Source organism: Echiichthys vipera (genome assembly GCF_963691815.1).
Source record: "Echiichthys vipera genome assembly, chromosome: 11".
Lineage (NCBI taxonomy): Eukaryota > Metazoa > Chordata > Actinopteri > Perciformes > Trachinidae > Echiichthys > Echiichthys vipera.
The window spans coordinates 8,055,091-8,080,251 of record NC_139836.1 but is presented as its reverse complement, the minus strand read 5'-3'; the positions used below and the strand labels follow the sequence as shown (position 1 = coordinate 8,080,251).

The 25,161-nt window shown below is 41.5% G+C and overlaps 1 protein-coding gene across 1 annotated transcript in view; it reads left to right on the top strand.

The window, feature by feature from the left end:
* The window catches only part of thada (THADA armadillo repeat containing), a 109,747-nt gene that overhangs the window by 353 nt on the left and 84,233 nt on the right, over positions 1-25,161 (top strand). Inside the window, exons 2-22 of the mRNA XM_083922653.1 lie at positions 88-169; positions 1,616-1,725; positions 1,947-2,077; positions 2,558-2,706; positions 3,330-3,362; positions 3,450-3,498; positions 3,777-3,970; positions 4,977-5,071; positions 5,284-5,507; positions 5,728-6,452; positions 6,702-6,856; positions 6,979-7,134; positions 7,261-7,368; positions 7,473-7,596; positions 8,284-8,429; positions 8,759-8,987; positions 9,073-9,208; positions 9,349-9,485; positions 10,676-10,822; positions 11,866-12,023; positions 20,083-20,192. Of these exons, the coding sequence (XP_083778779.1) occupies positions 97-169; positions 1,616-1,725; positions 1,947-2,077; positions 2,558-2,706; positions 3,330-3,362; positions 3,450-3,498; positions 3,777-3,970; positions 4,977-5,071; positions 5,284-5,507; positions 5,728-6,452; positions 6,702-6,856; positions 6,979-7,134; positions 7,261-7,368; positions 7,473-7,596; positions 8,284-8,429; positions 8,759-8,987; positions 9,073-9,208; positions 9,349-9,485; positions 10,676-10,822; positions 11,866-12,023; positions 20,083-20,192 (3,389 nt within the window). The 5' untranslated portion in view covers positions 88-96. The remainder of the gene's footprint in view (positions 1-87; positions 170-1,615; positions 1,726-1,946; positions 2,078-2,557; positions 2,707-3,329; positions 3,363-3,449; positions 3,499-3,776; positions 3,971-4,976; positions 5,072-5,283; positions 5,508-5,727; positions 6,453-6,701; positions 6,857-6,978; positions 7,135-7,260; positions 7,369-7,472; positions 7,597-8,283; positions 8,430-8,758; positions 8,988-9,072; positions 9,209-9,348; positions 9,486-10,675; positions 10,823-11,865; positions 12,024-20,082; positions 20,193-25,161) is intronic.

Sequence of the window (25,161 nt, the reverse complement as noted above, 5' to 3'; positions counted from 1 at the left end):
TAGCATATTTTATACATTGACATGATTGTATAATTAAACTCTCAAACAGTAATGCTAATGAGTTAACTGTTGGTGTGCCTCATACAGGTCGGAGTCATGGTGGTGAAGAAGAAGACTGCCAAAGTAGAGGCTGTGGTTTTGGATGAAGAGAAACTACACAATCTGATAGGTACTGTGACCAAAGTACTGATGAGCAAATAGCTTAAACATCTACAGTACAGTAATTCAGCCTGTTGGTGCTCCCAAAGAGATATTAACCGTACTGTAGAGCACAGAGCACTCTGGGAGTACCCAACTATTCACTCCACTGCTACATTATACAGTGGATATCAAAAATAGAGAACAAGTTATTAATGCTTGATTTATTATGAAATACTATTAAAAAACAGTGAGCAAAATCAAAGTACATTTTCAGATCCCTCCCAGTTATTGGGGTTAATTTACTTAAGTGTTGGACACACCCCATTTATCTGCAGCTCTCCTGGTTACTTTGTAAGATGGCAGCTGCTCTAAGGAGACTGAAACCCTGAGACAGCAGGTTGTCCAGATGAAGGTCAAAGGGATGACCCTCTCAGCCATCAGAGAGAGGTTTGGGCGTTCACAGTCTGTGATTTCAAGAATATTAAAACTTTACAAGGACACAGATTCATTTAATTCCCTCACAAAGGTCAGCGAAGACAGGATTATGAAAGACTCTCAATGGGGAATCGGTTCAACACTGCAGCTGGAGTTGCTCACCAGTTCATTGCTAAGGAGCATGTTGTGTAGACACATCATGCACTTCAGTGATAAGAGCAAATTCAATTTATATGGGTCTGATGGGAAACATTATGTCCGGCATAGGACTGAACCCAAAGTTTGTCAAGAAGTCAGGAACATTTGGAGGAGGAAGTGTCATGGTTTGGGGATGTTTTCTGCAGCAGGAGTTTGGCCTCTCTTACGGCGACATGACAGGGTGAATGCTAATGTTTATGTGAACCTCCTTCAGACACATGCAATACCTCCACTGCAGTTGTCTCCCAATCAGCTACAATTTTCCTACAAGACAATGCCCCGTTACTACAAAACGGGTTGAGTAGTTCCTTGAAGCTAAGAATATTGAAACAATGAAATCTCTAGCCCAGAGTCCAGATATAAACCCCATAGAGAATATCTGGAAAATCCACTGTGACAAAGTAATGTGTAAGAAACCCACTACAGTTACTGAACTGTGGAAGGGACTGAGTCAGAATGGACCCAGATCAAACCAGAGCAGTGTGAGAAACTAGTGATGTCCTGTGGGTGCAGATGTGCTGAAGTCATTCAAAGCTGTGGGCTCTACACTTCCTGTTCATTTTTGAATCCTAGAGAAGAAAACATTGTTGAAATCTTCTCTTCTGACACAGTGGTTACTGTTCTCTAGATTTGCTCACTGCTTTTTACCCCTCAAAATAAAGGTTTTTGTTGCAGTGCCTTGGTTATTTAAAAAAGCGGTAGCGGTATAGCCACAGTTGATATTCTATTGAATTCTGAACAATAAAAAATAACAGTATTTCAGAATATATCAAGTATTAATAATTTGATCTCCAGTGTATGTTACAGTGCTTATTGTTTAGGAACATGTTATCTTTCCCAGCATCGCTCACTGTGGATGGAGGAGAGGATGGAGTCCGGCAGGTTGCCCAAACCCTGCAGTCCTGCTTGGAGCTGACAGAGCCGGTGCAGCAGATCCAGCTGGTTAAAAAGGTTGGTTTTGGGAGCAATGCAAAAAATGACCTCCTGTCATCTTCAACATGCAGGGATTACGCTGACTTTATAGACAAACAGCTTGATCTAATACATTGTGCAACAACAATATTAGTGTGTCTGTTTTTATGATGTTATGCTTTGTTTTAATTATTTAATTAGCTATATGGATGGAGTGATATCGTACAATATATGACCATTGTTTGTCCATACTGCACCAGGCAGGGTCCCAGCTGGAGGCGCTGAGTGAAGAGGAGCCTGATGGAGCCCTTCTAGAGGCCTGTCTACACACCTTGTCCCTGGTTTACACCTCCCTGCAGGCCAAGAACCCCCTACGACGAGCCATCGCAAGGTACGTAGCAAATATTAGGATTCTTAGTTTAAAACACACCTGTTTCAACTAAATGAGATGGAGACTATACAGCGATTTCAGTGGCCACTTGGTGGTGAGACAAACAGAGATTTGATTCTGCCTTTAAATGGCAAAAAGAATCAGTGTTTTTGAAATGGCATATCTTATAATCTGAATCCTCACCCTAACAATTCAATTCAATTCAATTTCAATTCAATTTTATTTATAGTGCCAAATCATAACAAACGTTATCTCAGGACACTTTACAGAGTAGGTAAAGACCACACTCTATAACAGTTATGTAAATTCCATATCAGTGTCCATGGAGCACGGAGGAGCATCTGAATAACTCAGACCAAAAACTTCAGGAGTCCTGATATTATTTTTAGGAGTTTCTTCTAACTGCCACTTTCTGAGTTTTTTTTTGTTTTATCATTACGACGTTGTGTCAATAACATGTGCCTGTGTTGCTTTCCTCAGCGCCTTAGGTTCAGTACCAGCCTGGTTACAAGAGCGAACTGTAAGCAGTTTGTCTGCCTGCTTGTCTGACTGTCTGTCCAACCCAGCTTCAGACCAGTATCCACACATCATAGACACCATCACTGCCTGTCTGGATGGCTTCAGTCTCGGTGAGTGGGTGATTGACTTTATTCTTACTGCAGACCTCTTCTACTTTTTATCACTACTTAATTAACCTTCACTGAACCAGGTTAAGTCCCGTTAAGATTCAGAATCTCTTTTTAAAGGGAGACCGGGCCAAGATAGGCAGCGACAATGGTTAAAACCTCCAGACAGACAGAACAAAATGCATTACATTACACCATTCACAACCAACGCAAACAAAAGATGCAGTCTGAATGTCATCTTTTAAAATGGATTCAAATTATTTACCGAAACCAGTTCATGAAGTTTTTGGCAGGGGTGTGCATAAATGAGATCCCCATAGTCCAACATGGGCAAAAATGTCACAGCAACAAGTCTCTTTTTTACATTATGAGAAAAACACAACTTTAAATTTAAAGGTAAGAGAATCATCAATTAAAATACCCAGATATTTAAAGGAGTTAACGTTCTCAATGACTTTTCCCTCAAGAGTGACCGCTGAAGGGACATTCTAGTCTAGTTTGCATTTAGACACAGTTTTAATGGAGACAGGGTGTTCTGAACGACATTTAAAGCACATTTTAAATGTCAGATAAATCTTCCTTCAGTTTCTGTTATTAACTACCCCTCCAAAATTTATTTTCTCCAGGTGAGAGATGCATTAACAATCTGCTGCCTGAAGGTTAGTTTCTAGCTTACTTGTTTATTTTGCTTTGTTTTTTATAAAAGTGGAGAATTTCAAGAAAATTCTCACTTATTTTCTTTGTAGTGTTGCAGTTTCTTTACAAGGGATTGAGTGAATACCTTCATTCGAACAGGTATGAAGGCATATTGCTAATTTCTCCTCATCTCCTCTTCTATATCTGTTTTGTACTGCATTTGATTGTGTAGCTGTGGAAGCTTTATTTGCTCTTTGTTAAAACGTGCTTACTGCAACAACTTGTTGTGAGCGGAGTGTGTTTCTTGGGTGCATTGACATCTTGAATTGAGGCTTCTTGCTCTGTTGCATTACAGTCAAATAAGCCAGTTTACAGGCCGGTGCATGACAATATTTAGTTGATCCGTGTGTCTTTGTCGCCCCCTGCTGTTATCCAAGTGGTCTAGCAGGACGTCACATCGCCCAGGCCCAGCTGATGCATTCGTGTTTGGCTGCAGTAAAGACCTCCATGCTGGTGATCCAGAGATCCCAGGAAACCGTCAGCGCTACCCTGCAGGCAGAACAGAATCACTGCAAGTTGGAGGACACACTGAGCAGCCTCCTTGGCTGCTACACACACATCCTCACTGATGGTAAAAAAACAGGAGTCACACCTGTCATACTGTATACACAGGCCCAGCTGATGGATGTAGACATGTAGATCTTCCTTCATTTCCATGCAGGAATATCCATCAACATCCATCCTTACAAGTTATTTATTACTTATTTTGCAAACGACATATCTTGTTCCTGATGTCTCCCATTGTTTAAGGGGAGACATACTTTTCTTGAAAAAAGGAAATCTACTTTGTTGTTGTTGTGTCAAGATATAGACACAAGCTAAACCTGATATATCATCATCGGGGTTATAATAGTAAATCATCATTTTAAGGGTCTCGGGCATGTACTCTCTACTCACCCCCAGTTCTACTCTCCATCTTCCTTTTTTCCCTGTGTATGGGACTACTTAATTGATATGGAGAAATATCAAAATATGAAGCCCTTTTTTTTAAATTTTTTTAAGCCTGCTGATCATCAGCGTCTGTGTAAGAAACTACCCGTTCACTTGTGTTGTAGTGGAGGAGAGCAGAGATGGAGTCAGAAATATAATTGTCAAACATGATTTTGACCAATTCAATTAATTTGTTTGAGATGTAACTCTAAAAGGTGAACAATGTGAAGTCTGAAAATACATTTGTTCCATTTTGAATAATTTAGAATAATTTAGGGTATTTTTACTGAAAAATCCACCAGGATCTGCACCCATGGATATCATAGTCTGAGTTAAACATAGACGGTGTAGTGTATTTTTAATATGTAGTGAACTCTGCAGGAGTCCGCAATCTCATCTTTTTGAGAGAAGTTCAATTTTTTTCAAGTATTTAATATTATTATTATTTTAAGGTTGTTCACAAACAATACATTTTTTTTCTAATCAGCTTCACAGGAGCAGATGATGTTACGGACTTCCCAAACTCTATATTGCTCCATTTTGAATGAGGGCCATTGAAATGCTTAGAAATAAATAAAATTAAAAAAACTAAAGGTGCACACTTTCCTCTCACTTCTTTCCTCCTCTGTTCCTTTTCCTGTTTGTAGAGGAGTTCGTCCAGTCGGTCCAGAGTACAGCCGGCATGGCTGTAGTGCTATTGATCAGGTCTGTCATGGGTTGTGGAGATGAAGTTGCCTCTGTGGTGAGTTGAGCTTGAAGAATTCACTTGAGAATATGTTATGTTCTGAATGAGACTGACTGGTAAAGTAATGATGTTGGAAGTAAATGTCTTTCTTGAACTTACAAGACAACAAATACAGTATGATGAGGCATGTATAAAAGTGTTGAAATAGTTCTCGTATTTATTCTCTTGAAATGTTCTTGGTCATTCTCGTCTTTGTGTTTGTGTATCAGGTGTGTAGTTTGTTGCGTAGCTCAGCGCACGGTTTGGACTCAGCCCCTCAGTGGCTAAAGCAGAGGTGTGTGAGTCTGTGTACCAGTGGTCGCCCCCCGGGTGTCTCCCTTTATCTGTGTCATGGGGCTCTGGCCATGTTGAGCTGGAAGGGCGCTCTCCCAGGGCCACAGAGGGAAGAGTTGCTGCTGTTGGTCCCAAACACGCTGCTGGATCTAGATGTCAGGTGGGTGTGCTAAACTGATCCCCATTCAGTACTGACTAGTCTAGGCCGTAATAATTTCATCAAAGAGTACAGTTCAGTATAAGAATTAGTCTTAAAAGTCTTTTTAAAACAAAGCATTTAAATGCTGCCCAGAGTTCAAAGTGATGAGAACATCTCTGGTAAAAATCCACAGTTTTTCTGAAGTGTAAACTGCATGTCTTATTATTTTTATTTGATGTAGTATAAAGGAGTCCAGTACAGCCATGGTGGTGGCTCGGGTGCTGACCCTGTGGAGCACTGCTGCCCTGGACTACCTGCAGGGGCACAGGCAGCCCGGCCCTCCCCACCTCAAACAGCCCCTCAGCGGAGGCTCGGAGCTACAGCGACACCTGCTGGAGCACATCTACTCCCACTGGGAGCACCCATTGGATGGAGTCCGCCACCAAACCCGCTCCCTGTTCCGCAACCTCCTCGTCCTCCATCAGCAAAGCAACCCGTCCATCTCTGACCCAACCAAAGACCCTTACATCACAGAGCTCACCCAAAGCCTGCTGGGACTGGAGTGGCACATGAGGGGGAAGTACGGCTCCTTGGGCTGCCTTGTGGAGCTCTATGGGGCTGGGCACCTGCTTGACGTCCAGCCCCAGCTGCCTTCATGTCTCCTGGGCCTGATGGGTGACCAGGCCCTGGCTCCTTATGCCAGCGACCTCCTGGAGAGGCTCTTTGTCAGCCACAAGGCAGAGCTAGCCAGTGAGGCTGGTGAAGGGGACAGGACAGCCACGGAGGACTGGATGGAGCGTTGGCACCAGACGTGGGTCATGCCCCTGCTACAGGTTCTGTGCCGTGCCAGGCTGGATCAGACCACATACATCCTGGACTATTTCCTGCCCAAGCTGCTACGCTGCAGCCCCTCCAGTCTGGCGCACATGGTGCAGGCATTGCAGGACACATCGCAGTGCAGCACAGGTAAAGGCACAAATACACAGATGTCTGCACATAAAGATGCATTAAATCCCATATGTGTGGAGCTCTTTTCTCTCTTTTTTTCTGGTTATTCTCATGATAGATTGATGTTTCCCAGCTTCTCAAAGCATTCTGTTGTGGCAAGAGATATTCTAAAAATGTCTTCTGCACAGTTACAGTGGGTGCAATGTTTAACACAGTCATGTTAAAATGTAAAACCATCTTATGAACACTGTTTTTCTGTCTCGTTAGGACCTTCGGGCAGCAGGGGTGCACTGGGAGCTCTCATGACGTGTCTACGGGCAGCTAGAGCGCAGGGTGTTGTTCCATCCTCAAAGGAGGGTCTGTGGGGAGGACTGGTGCCCCTCTCCCTTCTCCAACAGGCACTGGTACACAAACATGATCAAGTGAGTGACTGTATATCCTTTCTTTTCAGTATTATATAGATATTTTTTGTGTTTTCAGAAATTTTTTGTGGCATATCTTGTATTTCTACTATATTTATGTGTTGTGAAATCCTACTGCCCAGGTGAGGATGGACGCTTTTGGGTTAGTGTGTGAGAGCCACCGCAGCACTGAAGCTCTGACCTCCCAGGAAATAGACCTGACCCGCCACTTCCTGCTGCCTAATCTCAACAGTCAGTCACCAGGCGTCAGACAGCAGACAATCAGCCTTCTAAAGAAGGTGTTAATTTAGTTTTTCACTGAATTTTAAATGTTAAGCTAAGGCCTCAGCCCAGCTTGTGGAGCAGTTTACAAATATATATTGAAATGAAAAGTTTTACAGAGCTTGAACTCCTCTTCTGTTCAGCTGCTTTGTAGAATGAAGGACAGCACTATGCTGCTGCAGAAGAGACTGATCCAGGAGAGAGAGCAGGAGCAGAGAGACGCAGACCAACACACACTACATATGTACAAGGTATGACACAAATCTGGAACACAACAGCGCAGAGGTCTACCTCCGTCTTTTTGTTTTCTGAAAAAGAAGTAAAGGACTTACTTGTGTATTTGTATGCGATGTAGGAGTTCCTGCGCTGGCTGTGTGTGAGGCTGTTGGAGGTTTTGCTTCCTGGAGCTTCCTTCTCTAAATGCCTCATGTCCCTCCACCTGCTGTGTCTACTGGGGGAGCTCTTCACCTTCAGCACAGGTACGCCTGCTGCTCATCCGCAGCGGTCACATAGGACCTATTATACTTAACAAAACATAGTTAACATCTAGGGCTGCTCTGTTATGGCACAGTCATAGTCCCGATTACTTTGGTCAGTACTGAGATCCCAAGTACTTTTTCTCACGTTTTCTCACTGACTATGGAAACATGCATTTATTGAACTTTTAAATAAAAGTTTTTAACAGTGGAATTTCTTGAACTTTAATTCCACTGAAAAACAAATAAAATCATAATTTGAATAAAATGAGATAAATAAATGAAATAAATATTTTCGAAAATAGAAATATAAAAATAAGACACAGATAAATTAGATCAAAACAAGTTAGATCAAATACTGAAAACTCCTAAACATACAGTAATATCAGTAACTAAGTTAAAGCAACGCAAAGGAAAGGGGGTACAGCTGCATACTGCATGACCAAAAAGCTCAGAACATAATCCAACACGCTCTGAGCAGTCTGGAGTTCAGTGCTTTATTCAAGGACACCTTAGTTATGATGCTTGGCACATATCATGTAATACCAGTGGCCAGCTCCCATCTCTGGAATATATCTTTCTGTTGAAGCAGCAGTCGATCCGTCACTGACCAGCCTCTTTTCTTTGATGCCAACCTGATGCTCCAGCTGGCTCAGTGGTCCTCCACCTCTGCCTCTCTGTTTTCCTCAGGCCCTGATGCATATGGCCTCGGTGAAGTTGTGACCTCCACCCACGCTCAGAATGTCCTCTACTGTGTTGCCAGCAACTTCCTGGAAGTCAAACAACAGGCCTCGATGTTATTACGGCAACTCCCACCATTAGCTGTGGGACTTCAGGTAAATAATAATAATAATGATAATAATAATACTAATACTAATAATAATAATGATGGTATGGTACTGTAGATGTGGCATCTTTTATGTTTATTTAAAAATGAAAAAATTCTTATTCATAAAAGTGTAATGTTAATATTTCTGTGATAAAATGAACTTTAACCTTTAGACTCATGTCTCAGTCTGTGGTCTGTGGTGTAAGTTCCAGCCCAGTAGTAGTAGCTGGTACTAATTACATTGGTTCTGTAGGTGAAGCCCAATAATCAGCTTGTACTGTGTAGTAGTATTTTCAAGTTATTTTACTGATCTCACCCTGGTCTTTATGATGTGAGGTGCCCGAGAGGATGTGCAGTGTCCTGCAGGCTGCTCTGGACCTCAGTACCAGCACCAAGCCTTTTGACAGCGTCACAGCAGCCCACCTCCTCAATCTGCTGCTCCACCAGCCAGACCTGAGCCACGCTCTGCTGCTCTGTGCCCAGGAACAGGGCCTCGATTTTCAGCCTCCCTCATCACCGCCCCAGGCTTCTGAGATAGCAATCTTGGAGCTGAACACGCTGGCTGGTGAGAACCAGATGCCCCAATAAATGTGCGTGCGTCGGCACGGAGTAAAATACATCAAAAACTTGTGTTGTTCTTCTGCCCTCAGTGGTTCAGTTCTTGCTGCGCTGTCTGCAGTTAGAGGTGTCGAGGTCCGAGTCGTCTCTCCTGCAGGCAGCTGCTTCCTATCCCCTCTATGGCAGAGCCCACTGCATCACTGCTGTCCTGCAGCATCTAGACACTGAGTGAGCACACAAAGCACAGCGACACACACACATCTGAAACATCCTGCTCCCATTTGCTTCTACTGCTTTGCTGTTGGCGTGTATTTGAAGAGCAAATCCAGCTATGGTCTTAGTTACACGTATTCTTTGTGTGTGTTTAGGAGTCTGAGCCAGACTGAACATTGGAGACGTCTGGTGTCAGAGCTGATTGCTGTGTGCTACAAGATGTCTGATGTGGTCTCCCCTGTAGTCCAGAGCTCTTCCCCAGAAGGACTCATCCCCATGGATACGGACTCAGGTAATCTGATTTCTCAGCCTGGCCTTGGATTATGCTGCATATACTCAATGGTAATTAAAGGACCTGAAAAAAAACTGAAAATATCACTATAGCTTTCATTAACCTGTCATCACAGAGCCGTTCTGTGACAGATATAAAGAGTTTTGACAGGACGTTAGATGACAAAATGCACTTTTAAACAAAGCAGTCCATGACTAAAACGGGAGGCAGTAAGAGGAACATGGCAGTCACAGAGAGGGGCGAGAGAATGTATTCCATTAGGTCATGTTACACTGTCGGGTGTAATGGAAGATGTTCACTTGGAGTCCCTGAGGCGGTGAGTTTTTCTTTTCCTTTTTCCAATAGAATTTCTCTGCAATGAAACTGATTTTTGCATTGTCCTGCCAAGATATGGTAAAATCTCATTTCATTTTCCGTTTTTTTAAACAAGCAAAAGTCCTGGCCAAGATTACATACATACACATAGAAACACAAACCAAATACTAAAAATACCACCATTAATAGAACATTGAAAAAAAAGACGTATCCAGTTGGAGCGTTATAAATGTTATGTTACATCAAAGAGTGCAATGAAGGAAAAAAGATTAAAGGACTGTTTCATCCGCTGATGTAATTGATTTATTTAACCAGGTTATTGTGTCCAGTCTTATTGTAGAGTATAACAGCTGAGTGCATTATACCATAGTAATAGTGCAAAGTACAGTTTATAAGTAACAGTATATGAATGATAAGAACACAATAATCAATTAAATGAATCGGGCATGTGTGTCCAAAAAGAGAGTGAAAGAACTGATTCGATTTGGGAGGTTAAAGGCCGAGGTTACTGTGACCTCACAAAATGCATTTCTGACATTTCACACAAATAGCTAATAGGATAACACGATGAAGGAATGACATTCCAAAAGGTCAAAGGTCAACTTCACCGTAACATCATAACGTTTCTGTCCATTATTCGACGCCATAACTCAGGAACAGAAAGGGAGACATTTGGTCAGCTACTGAAGCAATGACACTAGTCTTTAAACTGTGCTGATTGAATCAATGTAAAGATGTGTGAAGCATCCACGTTTCACCCCAAAATACCCATCATATATTCTGTAAGTGTGGACAGTTTGGATGTAAGCTGCATTTTGACTGGTTGTTGGAGGCGTACAACCACTAGGCTAATTCTAGTTTGTGTGTTTCCACAGAGACGTCAGCAGGTCTGCAGAGGATCCTGCAAGAGATTCAACCCAGGGACACCAATGACTTCTTCACAAGTCCCAGAGAGCTGGACGCACACCACAGAGATGATCACACACCGCCCCAGACCACACACACACCATCACTGAACACAGGTGGGTTAGAGATTATTGTACTGATGCTGTTCAACATTACACTGGAAAATATCTTCTGATATCATTCCACAGTAGTAGATGTACAGGGTTCATATGAAAAAGTATGAAATTGAATTAGAGTCATTTCCAGGTCAGGATAGGTTTGGGAAAAGGGTATGGAAAAATGTTTTTGTTGTTTCCTGACTATTTTCTGACTTTCTAAATTGAAATATATTGAAATATACAAATCACAACAAGTTTACTAACGCAGCATTGCCGACCTGTAGATGACATGACACTAATTGAGCTGGCTGCCGAATGGTGACTGGTTACCATGGTTACCGTTTGCCGTGCAACTGTGATTCTCCTTTATTGAATCTTTTCCATACGTATGGTTGAAATTTTATTTATGATTTTTATTTAGTATTTTATTTATGCGTGTCAGGCTTAAATAGGTGCCTATGAGTGCAGTACTAGAGAGGTCCTGATGGGGGAGGTGTTTGACTTCATTGTAGTGTGGTGTATATACAGTACATTTACACAGAGCACAGTCCAATACTTCTAGGAATCTTAATAAATGATTAACTTAACCACTTTAACCTGACAGTGACAAGGAAAATGAAATGGCAATATGTGTGTTGGGGTACGGCATGTGTAGTATGTGTGACCCAACATAAACAACAAAAGCACATGATGCACATCATGTGACTTTGGACGTTTCTGGTTTCCATTGAATAAACCGTTTTAACATGGTACATAATAAGACAAATATATCTTTCCGTTTGGGTAATAAACCAAAGAGTGATCAAACTTTTTCGTGTGTGTGTGTGTGTGTGTGTGTGTGTGTGTGTGTGTGTGTGTGTGTGTGTGTGTGTGTGTGTGTGTGTGTGTGTGTGTGTGTGTGTGTGTGTGTGTGTGTGTGTGTGTGTGTGTGTGTGTGTGTGTGTGTGTGTGTGTGTGTGTGTGTGTGTGTGTGTGTGTGTGTGTCCGTGTCCCTGTCCCTGTCCCCGTGTGTGTGTGTGTCCCCGTGTGTGTGTTTGTGCGTCCCCCCGTGTGTCCTCCAGGCAGTGAAGGCTACAGGGTGACAGCCCAGATGGTGCTGGTATGTTGCTGGCGGAGCATGAAGGAAGTGGCCATGCTGCTTGGACAGCTGTGTCAGAGTCTTCCTCTGCACCACACCGATGACACGCACACACACCCTGGACTCATCACAGAAGAACAGGTGAGATCCTGACGTACTACATAACACACTCACATAAAGCTCACTCTCATTCTCTTGCTGCCGTTACCTCATATACAGTCAAAATTAGCCGTGTGTGTGTGCTTCGTTTTATTGGTATTTGTTTACAATAGCCATGTTTCAATCCAAATGTAGTGCAAATTTTAACCAAATTTACAGAAAATCTGCAAAAGAAAATGTGACTCGATGCATGTTTTCATCCCCTACAGTTATACAAATACAGGGTTCCCACCCATTTTGGAAAACCTGGAAAACAGTTGTCCAGTCATGTAAAAATACATGAAAAGTCGAATGTCATGAGAAATTATTTCAGCCTTCTTCTATTTTTACCTTTAGCTGAGAATGAACTACTAGGCTACCTACTAGAGCTCCTGAAAACAGAGACGTTATGTTCAGGATGAAATGGTAGTTTATGGATGAGAGTAATCTGAATCGGCTGCTCTCGTCACATGGTAGCACATGCAGGTTGGATGACATTGCAACTTTTAAGCACCAGTGTAGGATCATTGGGCTCATAATTCTGTTTTCATTCTTTATTTGTTTAACTTAGAATGAGCCCTCAAATGTAAATATTTGTCACTGCTGGCTCCCACATCCCTGTCTCTCATACCAGCTAGATCACTCCAAATGTCATGGAAAAGTCCTTGAAAATTATCTTGAGAAAATAGTCGGAACCCTGGAATATTGGAGGTTAAACAGCTTCTCCTGTTGGGAGCCAATTAGACCATTGCAGAGGGAGTTTTCAGTGCCACAGTTACGCCTGACCTAATGTTACCTCACATAAAAATGATCCCAGGAAAAAGTCTTAATTGATGCGTGAATTGCATACAATCCTGATTAGTCTGCTGTGCTAGACCACTAATAAACTGTCACAACAGGAACCAAATTTTAGCATAGCCTAAGCTCTGCTCCCCCCAGTGTATGTTTTGTACGTTGGTAGCCTTGCACATCTGACGCAGGCCCCTTCAAACATCTGCCGTCACTTCACAGCTCTGTCTTGTCACTACTCTTACTGCTTTGATGTCCCATTTTGGGAATGGGATGGCTAACCAAACTATAACAGCTGAGCAGAGGTAGTGTGCTGCTGAGAACACAGGCCAGCCCCCTCACCACGATCACATCGGGAAACGCCGATGATCGGACAGTCTAAAAATACAACTGCCCGGCCCTAACGTGAACACTAATGCTGTCTCAGCTGAAAAGCTATTTACATCCACACACTGACCAAGTGTTCCATGTAAAAAGGTGTCATTTATTCAACTGTGTGTCTCCATACAGTATGTTTGTGTGTGTGTGTGCGTGTGTATATTTGTGACACCACGCTGGGAGGCTCTTCAATTAGCATCCGCCCTTGTTAGCGCTGCGCTTTCATTTGTGGCCCGACCCTGCTGGTTTAACGGCCGCGACACCCCTCCCTTTCCACCGCATTCTTTCCAAATCACTTCCACCACCAGCAGGAAAACACTGAGCGCTTCAAACAACACACACACACACACACACACACACACACACACACACACACACACACACACACACACACACACACACACACACACAGGTTGACACACAGACAGACTCACAGGAATAGTTGTCTGAGTGGTTCAGCATGTGGACGTCCTTAATAACAAGGGTACCAGACATAGGCTGTGTTTGTCTGTGTAGGGGGTAAATAGTGTGTGTGCACGTATGTTGTTTGTTTGCCTGTTAAGCACGTATTTACACTTCTGAGAGAGAAAGTAGGAAGTACTGCACTATGTGCTGAATGTGTGCTTTTTGTGTTTGTGTGATGGAGGAGCACAGTATCAGGAATGTGTGCAAAGATAGTCATCAGACTGTTAAGTACAGGGTTAGCAGCAGGATGTGCTTTGTATTGTATGTATTAGCAATTGGCTTTAACATTTTATTTCATGCTCTTGTGTTTTTATATCCATTCTGTCAACTTTAGATCTTTTGACTACAAGTTTATAAACAGTTGCCCATGTGTACCAACAGGCAATAATCACTGTTATACATTTAGCTGTGTCTACCTTTGATGCAAAACATTGGATGCTGGATTGGATGTGTGACTTTAAAAGTTTTAATTGTGCTTGGATAATAGGTAACAATGAGTAGGCCTAAAACGTTTAGTTTGGGGACACCAGCAGCACAATTGTACGAAAGGAATAGTTCAACATTTTTGGAAATACACTTTTTAGCTGATATATTATGTTAAATTAGAAGACTGATATCACTCATGTATGTACGGTAAATATAAAGCTACGGCCTGCAGTTGATACGTTTAGCTTAATTTAGCTTGTCAATAAATGAGCTGTAGATAGGCAGGCCTGTTTTGGTAGGCAGATTTTGATTAGATTGAGTTTCCTTTAGATATTTAAATAAGAGTGATAAGGATCCACATATCTTTTTCTCTTTCTCCAAAATGTCAAACTACATCTTTGCTGACCCAATAAGACATACCGGTAATTCAGGACTAGTATAACTCAGATGCTATCAGCTAACACTGAAACATATTCTTCAGAGATAGATAGATGGATAGAGTATATCTGTAGCTGATTTATTTGCTGTATTTGACCAGTATTTGGTTTTGACCAGATTCTGCATAGACAGATGACATCTATGTATAGGCCTCAGTTGGGCACATTATAGTTTGCCAGTTTTTCCAGTTCCACGCGCCATTTAAATGTTTTCAACATTCATTCCGTATTCCCTCTAAACCAGATGGACACAATCTCAGGCCGTATATAACAGGCAGGGCCGTTTCAACTCTCCCTGCAGAAGTGGCCTCGATACTGATGTCACGACCACAGCGTCCCCAAGAGATAATTGATGGTGATACCATGTTGTCCGCTGTTGTTACTATGGCGATGGGCCTCATTACATAACCGATGTTTTAACAAACTCATGCTGAGGGCTACATGGACTTTAGGAAACTCTGAACTCCTGTCCTCCCTGTCTTTCCCACATCCTTCTTTTCTTTTACATTTGCTTGTCATCAGTTCCACGCTTCAGTGTATGCGTGTGTACAGAGTCTGTGTCTGTGTGTGTGTGTGTGTGTGGGTTAGTATTAACGTTCAGTGGGGTGATTCCAATAGTGTTTGGAAAGTTGGGTCTGGCTAAGTTTTTGTGGACACAGTCATTCCGCCCTACCACAGCGATGACATGCATGGGCAAACATATGTGTACAGTGTGTGTGACCAAAACGCATCTCTTTCCAAAATGTGTGTGAGTTCAACACCTCCTGCGGTCCTCAGCCAGCGTCCTGTGTTACATCCTTGTTGGCCTGGCAACACTGCACATGTTTCTGTCACTGGGTGGCACCATGGCAAAAGTTGTTGCCATGGTGTTGATGATCAGTTAGTGCAATGTTGAAATTAATATTTCCGCCTTTTCAGCAAAGAGTATGCATTGTGAAGGATGAGAGACAGAATTATGACACTGTCTGATTGTAACAGAGAAAAACAGGAGAAGGAGTAAGCACGTTGACATCCTGACAGGACAATACAAGTTTGTGTATGTGTGTGAACACACTTGTACTGTATTAGAGGGACAGACCACCAAAGTTGCTGGTCAGCAGGAGTTTGACAGCTTGGGTGTTTATTTGGCATAGCTCGGCCTAGATGGGTTGGAGCCTTGGTTACACAGAGGAGACGGACCGTTTGTTTGACCGCTCTGAAGCTAAGGGTGAAATGCACACACACACACACACACACACACACACACACACACACACACACACACACACACACACACACACACACACACACACACACACACACACACACATGCATACGCACACTGCTCTGAAGACAATAGGTATGCTTTGTCCGACATCGTTCTATATTTGCTCACAATATTTACTTTACACCATTTTATGTTAGTGCCAGAAGTGAATTTTATGCCCCCCTTATATTACCTTCAAAGATTCTCACAGTGGAAAAATGTACTGTACATGTTTGTGCTGTTAAAGATGATGATGATTCATACAAGTGTCCTGAATCTCATTTTACTATTGGGTATCTATTATGCAGGAAAAAATAACCAAGTGAATAGGGTGTTGACCTTGGACACAACTAAAGACTTCTTAGGCTTTATAAACTAAAAAAACATTAAGCAGGTAGCAAATATGAAGTGATACCAGGCAATACATCTATCTCACAGAAGACATTTTGACTTATAGGAGGAATAAAAGTAGGAAATTCACAGGTGTTACTGCACCAATAACATTCACTCTGTTCTATTCAAGTGTCCTAACGAGCTACATGGCATCATTAATTGTATTAGTTACCAGAGAATACATATAATAATACAAAAATGCAATATACGCCTGTAATTTTATAATATGTTTTATAGATTAAAGCCTCCTGGAAGTTTGAAAGTTTTTTGGCCTGTCTTCCTCATGTTTTCCTGAAGGCTTTATACAACATTTAGGCATGGATCTGTAACCTGTTCTGATCTGTTTTTCATTAGTTAAAAAGCTCAGGTCAGGGGTGGCCGGTGGCACAGTGGTTAGAGCAGTCGTCCCGTGTAAAGAGGCTGAAGGTCCTCGAGGCAGCAGCCGCGGGTTCGACATTGACCTGTCTCCCCCTCTCTCTCTCTCACCACGTTTCCTGTCTGTCCTTTATAATAAAGGCTTGAAAAACTGCCAAAAAAAAAAAATCTTAAAAAAATAAAAATGCATGAATAGCTTAATTAAGTTAAAGTTCCTGTATTGTAAAAAGTCATATTTCCAGGTCTTTTTTATTATAAAGTAGGTAGTGGGGCTATATCATTTCTGTGAAAGTATCAATACAATCAATCCACAGAGGAACGCACACAGCCTGTTTTCAGAAACTGTGCCTTAAAAAGGGGTTGTCCGGACTTCTGTACGGTTGTGATGTCACTATATATAGGTAGAAAGCGCTGCTGCTGTGCCGTTACAGTCATTCCCTGTTTGAAGTGATGGTGGTGAGATGCTGAGAGCGCAGATGGAAAAGGTCAGACAACGCTGACCAATCAAAGCAGACTGCACTTTTTCATGAGAATAATGTGTTTTTTAAACATTAAAGCATGAAAACATGTTACACTAGAACCCCAAAATACAAGTAAGAACCTGAAAATGAGCAGAATATGGAAACTTTGAAATTCATACATTTTAACTACACAACACTGTAGGCCTAATTACATCTGATATTACACATATTTACCTGATACCGAACTAAGTCCAACAACTACAACTTGACTGGAACAGTTGACAATAACATTTGTTTATCGTGTAACCGTAAAATAATTTGTATCATTACTTTATGGCTTTCTATTGTCAATGCCATTTATAAACCAGATCTTCACAATTCCCCCTGCAGACTGCAGCAGCAACAACAACAAACATAATCGGAGTGCTGTCTAACTCTCGACCGTCAGGGGAGAAGTTTGCTATTTGGGTCACTGTCACGGCCTCGAGCCATACATGTAATTAGACTCGGGAAACTTCCCTCTCCGCACATGGTAGTTTTTCTGGGAAACGGGCGCGTTTGCAAACAGGAAGTTGACGTCTAAATAAAGTCCCTCCCCTCCCACCCCCCACCCCCTACCCTCCACAGCAGCCTTGTGGAGTAGGCCCGCTCGGCTCTTTTAAACAGTTACACAGACGAAACCTTCGGGAGGGAAGCTTTAAATAGGCGAAGCCGCGGCCCGGCTCGGCCCAGCTCAGCACCGCAGCGGTCTGGGTCCCGGCAGCCACGGGCCATCTAACAGTGACTGTCGCTGCCATTTTTACCCCGGTGAGGTCAGGCCTGTCCTGGGAGTCCACTCTGGCCACCAATGTGATAAGTCATTGGGCTTGGTACCGCTGTGGTTTACTCAGTCCATACTTTGGTGTTTAAGTTAGTCCACTTTAGGTCTGCAGGGTCAGTTGAGTTTAATGTCCAGTCGTGGTGCCACAAACAGGCTGCCTAAGCCCTACATATTTGTTGCATTTATTCTTTCATTTTACACATATTTTTCATCCATTTACTCATTTCTGTTTCAGCAAATCCTCTTGCCGTTTCCCTCTTCTCTCATTCAGTGACATCCGGGTTCATTGGTGAGGGTTACTGTGTCTGGCGTACTCCTGGTTCATCTGCGGGTCTGCGTCTGTGTTAGTTTAGATGTTGCGTCTAACCCCACATCCCCTGAGGGGCCGTTAGGATCCCCCCTCGCCTTTTCACACAGGGTTTTTTTGCATCAGAGCATTGCCACCCCTCCCTGTGCCCTCCATGCCACCCCTGACTAAGTCGAGGCCTGGCCGCCTCTGTGGTGGCGGTGATACCACAGCCTAAATGACAGGGCGCAGAAGCTCTGCGTCCGCCTCGCCCTGCCGCCTCACCTGCAACACACTCACTAGTTTACACACTGCCACAGCACTCAGTTGTGTGTGTGTGTGTGTGTGTGTATGTGTATAGTTAGAATAATGTTGCTAACACTATTACTAACTGGATGGTTTTACTGACAGTGGCCATTATGTGGATGTCTCAGCATCCTTATTTGAACACACTTGTCACGCTACTGACATGCCGCTCTCACGCTTGACATGCTCAATGCTCACTGGCTGAAAACTAAGTGGTGTCTCTAAAACAAGAGTGTAGCCAGTGTTACAGCTTCACTTTTCTTGCCAAGTGGAGAAAAGGCTAAAGTGGGATTTGATGATGCGGTTCATCTGTGATTCTTTTATACACCCTACTGCTTTGCTTTTAGTTGGAATTTTAAAGAGACAATTAACCATTTTCTGTCTAAATGACAAAGCTACTTCGGGAAATTGTTCATTTTACTACTGTGTTCTGGCATTTGATGGACCATGAATGGAATTATGTCATTTACAGGGGTGGGTTTGGGTGGGTGGTAATTGTTTTGGCTTTGTATTAAGTTTATTGGATGTATTTAGATGTAATTGTTCAGCTTTACAAAATGATTCACAATCTCAACACAAATTGCAAAGGCTACAAGAGTGGTTTCATTTAGATCTTTGTTCTTTTCTCTCGTGATTTCATTGTACCAGTGGAAAAATTCGCACTAAAACTATTGGATTGGAGTGGATGACAGGTTGTTTTTGTGAGGATTTGCACCGTTCATCATCGGCAGCAGTCTCTATGCATTGACACACCACCTGATCATTTTCCAAACTTTCAGCAATTCACATGTAATAATTCTCTTCTAATCTGATGGTAGATGATGAGGCTTAACTAAAAGTCATTGAAATGCTACCACTCATATCAAAAGTTATACAGTTGTTCGGAAACAATCGGGATGAGCTTCTAGCTTTTCTTTTCCTGATTATAAATTGAATGTCCAGGGGTTTCATGGTAGCCTAGTTGTTGAAACACAATGGCACCAATTGGACCTCACCTACCTACCTACATGCCCTACCCATGCTCCTAAAGTGCTTTGGGTTTTGGACAGTTGATCAGACAAAACAAGTCATTTGAAGACATCACTTTGGGCTTTGGAAAAATGTGACAATGATTCTCACTAATTTCTGACAATATTTAGACTGAGTCACAGATTACTGATCAATGAATAAAAAACTATTCAGTAGTTGAAGTGATAATCGTAGCCCTATTAAATAGTCCATAAAGCCCCCAGATAAATCATTGATACTAGAACTTTAGAAGCTGTATACAATCGTTACCTTAAGTGTGTTCAGTCAAGGTATTACCAAGCAGAATTTTATTTATAACTCACCCGTTTAAATTATATTGAGGTTTTGAAGGTTTTGCAAAATTGAGGCCGTGAGCATAGCCTAGAACTTGGGTGTTCTTGACCCTCACTGTCATTGCTCATTGTAGAGCCATTCTTATCTCATGAACTGCTCGCTGTTAAATTGTTCCGGTGCTGTGCAACCTTGCATGTTAATCTTTTTGACTGCAGTTATGTCATTTAATTAACTGCTCGCATTTCTGCAGGAGGCTTTAAAGTCATGTTTACAACACACACACACACACACACACACACACACACACACACGCTCATGTACCTGTTGCTCTTGTTAGAGTTCAGTTGCTGATTCCCTCTCTGTGTCTCTCTGTTACAGGTGGAGGGGGTAGGTCTGTACTTCCGTCAGCAGCTCCTGCAGTCTCGTCATCGTGGCGCCTTTGAACTGGCTTATGTGGGTTTTGTACGCCTCACCGACATGCTGTGCAGGTGAGTGGGTTCACATTGAGGGCAAAGGGCTCAAAGGCTTTACTGCTGAATGACTGAGGGCATTAGCTCCCAACATGACTCTGAGTGTCGGTGTGCCTTGTAATTAGCAAGTTCTCTCAGTATCACTCCTCAGATATAATGTACTTAATTACATCAAGTTAGTCTTGATAGTTGGTGTTATTCATCATCTGGAGCCCTCTGGACTGCCAGCAGACAACAGAGTTGCATGGGCATAACCCATAGACCAGCATGTTAAAATGCTCAGTTTCAGAGCAGAAATAAAGGTGTTTACAGCCTGTTTATAAAAAAACAAAACAGTTTTGGTCTTTAAAGCTCATTTCCCTGTGTGTGATATCTGTATGGAGGTGATGCCCTGTTTAAATTATCAGAAGGCTTAAAGTTCTGCATAATTAAGGGCTGCTTTGATTGACAGGTAGGTGCCGTCAGAGGTGACTAGCATAGACTATAGGCTTCATTTGGCCTGCTCCAGCTCCATCCATGCTCCACCTCTTTGCCCATTTTCGGATTAGCTAGGAGCAGGTGTCGTCAGGCGCTGCCAAGATGGCGACGGCCAGAGCCACCCACATTGAGCTTCAGAGGCTCAGAAACCTATGGGTGAAGTCACTTGACTATGTCCATATTTTATGCAGTCCATGGTTGGACTTCATGAATATGCACGTAGTCACTGGTCAACCGCCATATAACTTCCATTAAAACCACACATCATGATTTTTACATCTCTGTTTGTGTACAGAGCAGATAAATAGGATATGATGACAAATGGAGGTTTCAGAGGCGTTAGGAGACTTTTAAGAAACACGGCTAATAACAAATGAATACACTTATTTGCTTTCTTGCAGAGAGTTCCATGAGAAGATTTATTTTAAAGCTGCAGCCGATTAGCTTAGTTTAGAACAGCTGGAATTGGCAAGTCTGTAATCCACCTTTAATTACCCCTGGTAAAACCACAACTAATCCTTTGCTTTTGCTCTGATTAAAGAAAGGAGATAGCGTGTTTATTAGTGAGCTTTAGAGGGGCTGGTAGATGGATTTTGTTCTCTTTGGACTGGGCCAGCCATCCATTTTCCTCTTGTTTTCCGTCTTTGTGCTAAGTTTCTAAGGTTTCAGGCTGCTGGCTTTAGCTCCATATTTATTGTATAGAAATGAAGTTTATATCGATAATCTCATCATAATCTTTGGAATAAAGCAAATCATTGAACTATTCATTTAACTGCCAGTTATTATAGTATAACAGGGATAATATCTTTCAACTTTAAGACATCAGACTAATTATGTTGGTATGATTGCAGTGTATTGTGTTGTGTGAGCAACTTTAACCCCATTGAGGTTTAGTTTTATGTTTCAAAGCTACTCATACACTTTCATTACGCTGAACAGTACTAGACTGAGGTTACTTAAGTCTCATACAACTCCACACTCCCCATCACCTCTGCTATTCATGGAAACAATCCTATTATTATCCCTCAAGGGCAAGAATTTCTTTTTAATTTTGAGCGACATGAAATAATTTTTCACTTTCTTGTTCCTCCCTGTTTTCCTCAATGGTGGGTTGTGGAAGATGCCTTTGGCCCTGTGGCAGGTGACGAACCACAAAAACCGTCACAGCGATGTTGACTTTGAACCACCCAGCGCTGTGCAGTTAAAACAAAACTCACTTGTTTTGTTCTTGTACAGAAACCAGTCGGGCAGTGTGTTGTGTAATGAGGGCGACATTCTCGCGGTTGTGTGGAGGAGTACTGGGAGTGTGTGTGTCCTGCTCCGGGCATGTGTGGATGATGCGAGTGTGTGTTTTCAGGAGAGGAAGAGGAGTGTGTGGATGGTATGCGGGCCGTACGCTGGGTTATGGGGTGTTGATTGCGGGGCGCTTAACCACAGCCTTTTGATGCTCTGCCTTGGGATCTGGCTCTGGTGTGTTCCACTGTGTTTGCAGTCTCTCACCGTGTCTCGGTGTGTCTCTCTTCCGTTTTCCCCATTTCTCTTAATTTTACTCTTCTTTTCCATCTCATTTCACTTTCTCTTCTTAGGTCTCTCATTAACAGAGTTCCCCTGGTTAGTCATGTGCATTTATGTTTGCAGTATCTACAGCAGTGTTCCCCAAAGTTTTTTTGTCAGACGCACCCAAACACTCTTGTCAGATGAACTCAATTACACCTTTCACGACACCATCTGTCATGTTTCAAAAGTCTTTATTCCTATCCTAACTATTTATGATTATTGAAATGGACATTCTTTCAGTATTTTGTCAATATCGGTTTGGTTAAGTTTACATTTGTATCACGACCACTTGGAGTGGCAGATGCTGAACAATTCCGCAATTCTTCCTTTTATTCCTATTTCAACCATTCACCCATTATTTTTGCGAACTCTTTAAACCATCAATAGCAATCTATTGTAATAATCAATCATTTACTCTTAGCTGTAGCCTACCAACTGTTTATTTGTTACTTTTAGCTATTTCAAATGTTTATCTTTTATTTAACTATCTATTTTAATAATTTATCCATTATTATAGCGGACTTTTTAAAACACTTATCTGTTACTTTTAACTAACTATTTATACCACTTATCTGTTACTTTTAGCTAACTGTTTAAACCACTTATCTGTTACTTTCAGCTAACTATTTATACCACTTATCTGTTACTGTTATCTAACTATTTATACCACTTATATGTTACTTTCAGCTAACTATTTATACCACTTATCTGTTACTTTTAGCTAACTGTTTAAACCACTTATATGTTACTTTCAGCTAACTATTTATACCACTTATCTGTTACTTTTAGCTAACTATTTATACCACTTATCTGTTACTTTTAGCTAACTATTTATACCACTTATCTGTTACTTTTAGCTAACTATTTATACCACTTATATGTTACTTTTACCTAACTATTTCTACCACTTATCTGTTACTGTTATCTAACTATTTCTACCACTTATCTGTTACTGTTATCTAACTGTTTAAACCACTTATCTGTTACTTTAAGCTAACTATAAAAATAATTTATCTGTTACTGTTAGCTAACTATAAAAATAATTTATCTGTTACTGTTAGCTAACTATAAAAATAATTTATCTGTTACTGTTAGCTAACTATCTAAACCATTTATCTGTTACTGTTAGCTAACTATCTAAACCATTTATCTGTTACATACAGCTAACTATTTAAACAATTTATCTGTTACTTTTAGCTAACTATTGAAACCATTTATCTGTTACGGTTCATATCACAGTTTTGGGGTCACGGTATTCAGTTCGTTGTTTTTTTCTTTTTCTATTAGATTCTAAAAATACGATGTATCAGATCTATAGCCTAATAATTATATTATTTTTTAACCTGATATTCTTAAGGACATGTCATGCAATCATGCAAAAACTGAAATGGAGAAAGGAGACACATTGCTGCATTTACGCGTTTATATATAATTAGTTTGCAAAAAGGTAAACAATTGTTTGCCTTTTAGGTAAGAATATAAACACTTATACATTATCAAATTTTAAAAAAGATGAAGAAGATAGGTTTTCAGCTATCACTGAACTGCTACATGTATCTCTGACAAACATTGTATCCTATAAAGTAGAAAGAGGAACATGGCTCTTAAAGCCCTGACAGAAAATAATTTCACTTTCCTATTTTTATGGTCACATTACAGGCAAAGGGCATCAACATAAAGTGAAGAATAAACTCAACCAGCACTAGACTTTCCTTTCTTTAAAATTAACACAACATACAATGTCCATAATATTTTCATTCCCTGATTGTCAGTTCTTAATAGAAACATTAGTTTTTCCACTTGGAAATAAAGTGTAGTATCTGGTATGCAATCATATAAATATGGGGCAAGGCTTAAGCACCTCATAAACAGAACTGTGACAAGCGTACCGAACGGGACAGATTTCTTTAATAAACCGTTCCACCCCTATAAGCTAACTATTTAAACTGTCATCTGTTACATTTAGCTATTTTGAACTGTGTATTCATTACATTCTGCCGTTTCAACTTATCTGCTTGCTTACTAAATAGTTTTAAGTACCCCCAACTGGTTTACAGTACATACCTCACTGCATGTGTTTGTCAGTGAGGATGTGTGTCCCTGGTGTGTCAAGTCCTGTGTGTGATGAAGTACACTGGAGTGTGTGTGGCATTGGCAGCGCTCCATCTTCGATCTGTCTTCCACATTGGATTGTTTTAATTTGTCCTCTGCTTCACTGGCTCTTGTTAAACAGCTGAACAGGAACAGAACAGGGCTGAGCTGTTTCTTGTGGGTGTGGGTGTGTGTTTGCCAGACCTGCTTCAGATCATATTCTTAGCATTTGTCTTAAAACCCACAGAGTACCAGATGCCACAGAGTAACACAGTTTAGAGTAGGAATTTCCTTTGTAATGTCTTTCAAATAGGTTCACATAAGACCAACAGATCCACATTCCACAAGTCTGCTGGGTGTGACTTGATCATGATCACGGCTGTATTTTGGGATGGGAAGATTGATGATCTTTGGAAGTACTAATAAAGTACATAACAGTGTGATCCATAATTCATCTGACACTTTCTGAACTACAATTCTATGGTACGTACTTTGAGATCCATCTGGTTGGCAAAGTAGATTTACACAAATATTAAAAACGAGGTTGGGTGTGTCAGTGGGTTTTGTTATGGGTGAAACCGATTGGATTTATTGTATGAGATTAAAGTCATGCAACAGTGTGCAGCATCATTTTCCATCTTGAAATCATCTCACAGGAGAAACTCAGAGGATTTAGACCCTCATTACTTACTGACATTATGGTAATGCTTGATAATACGATCAAGTGAAACATGAAACATGAATATTGTGGAACCATACTTACATGACATGAAAATGCTTTTGTTTGTCTGTATGCATGTACTCTATTTTCATATGGTGCACTGTGTGTGTGTGTGTGTGTGTGTGTGTGTGTGTGTGTGTG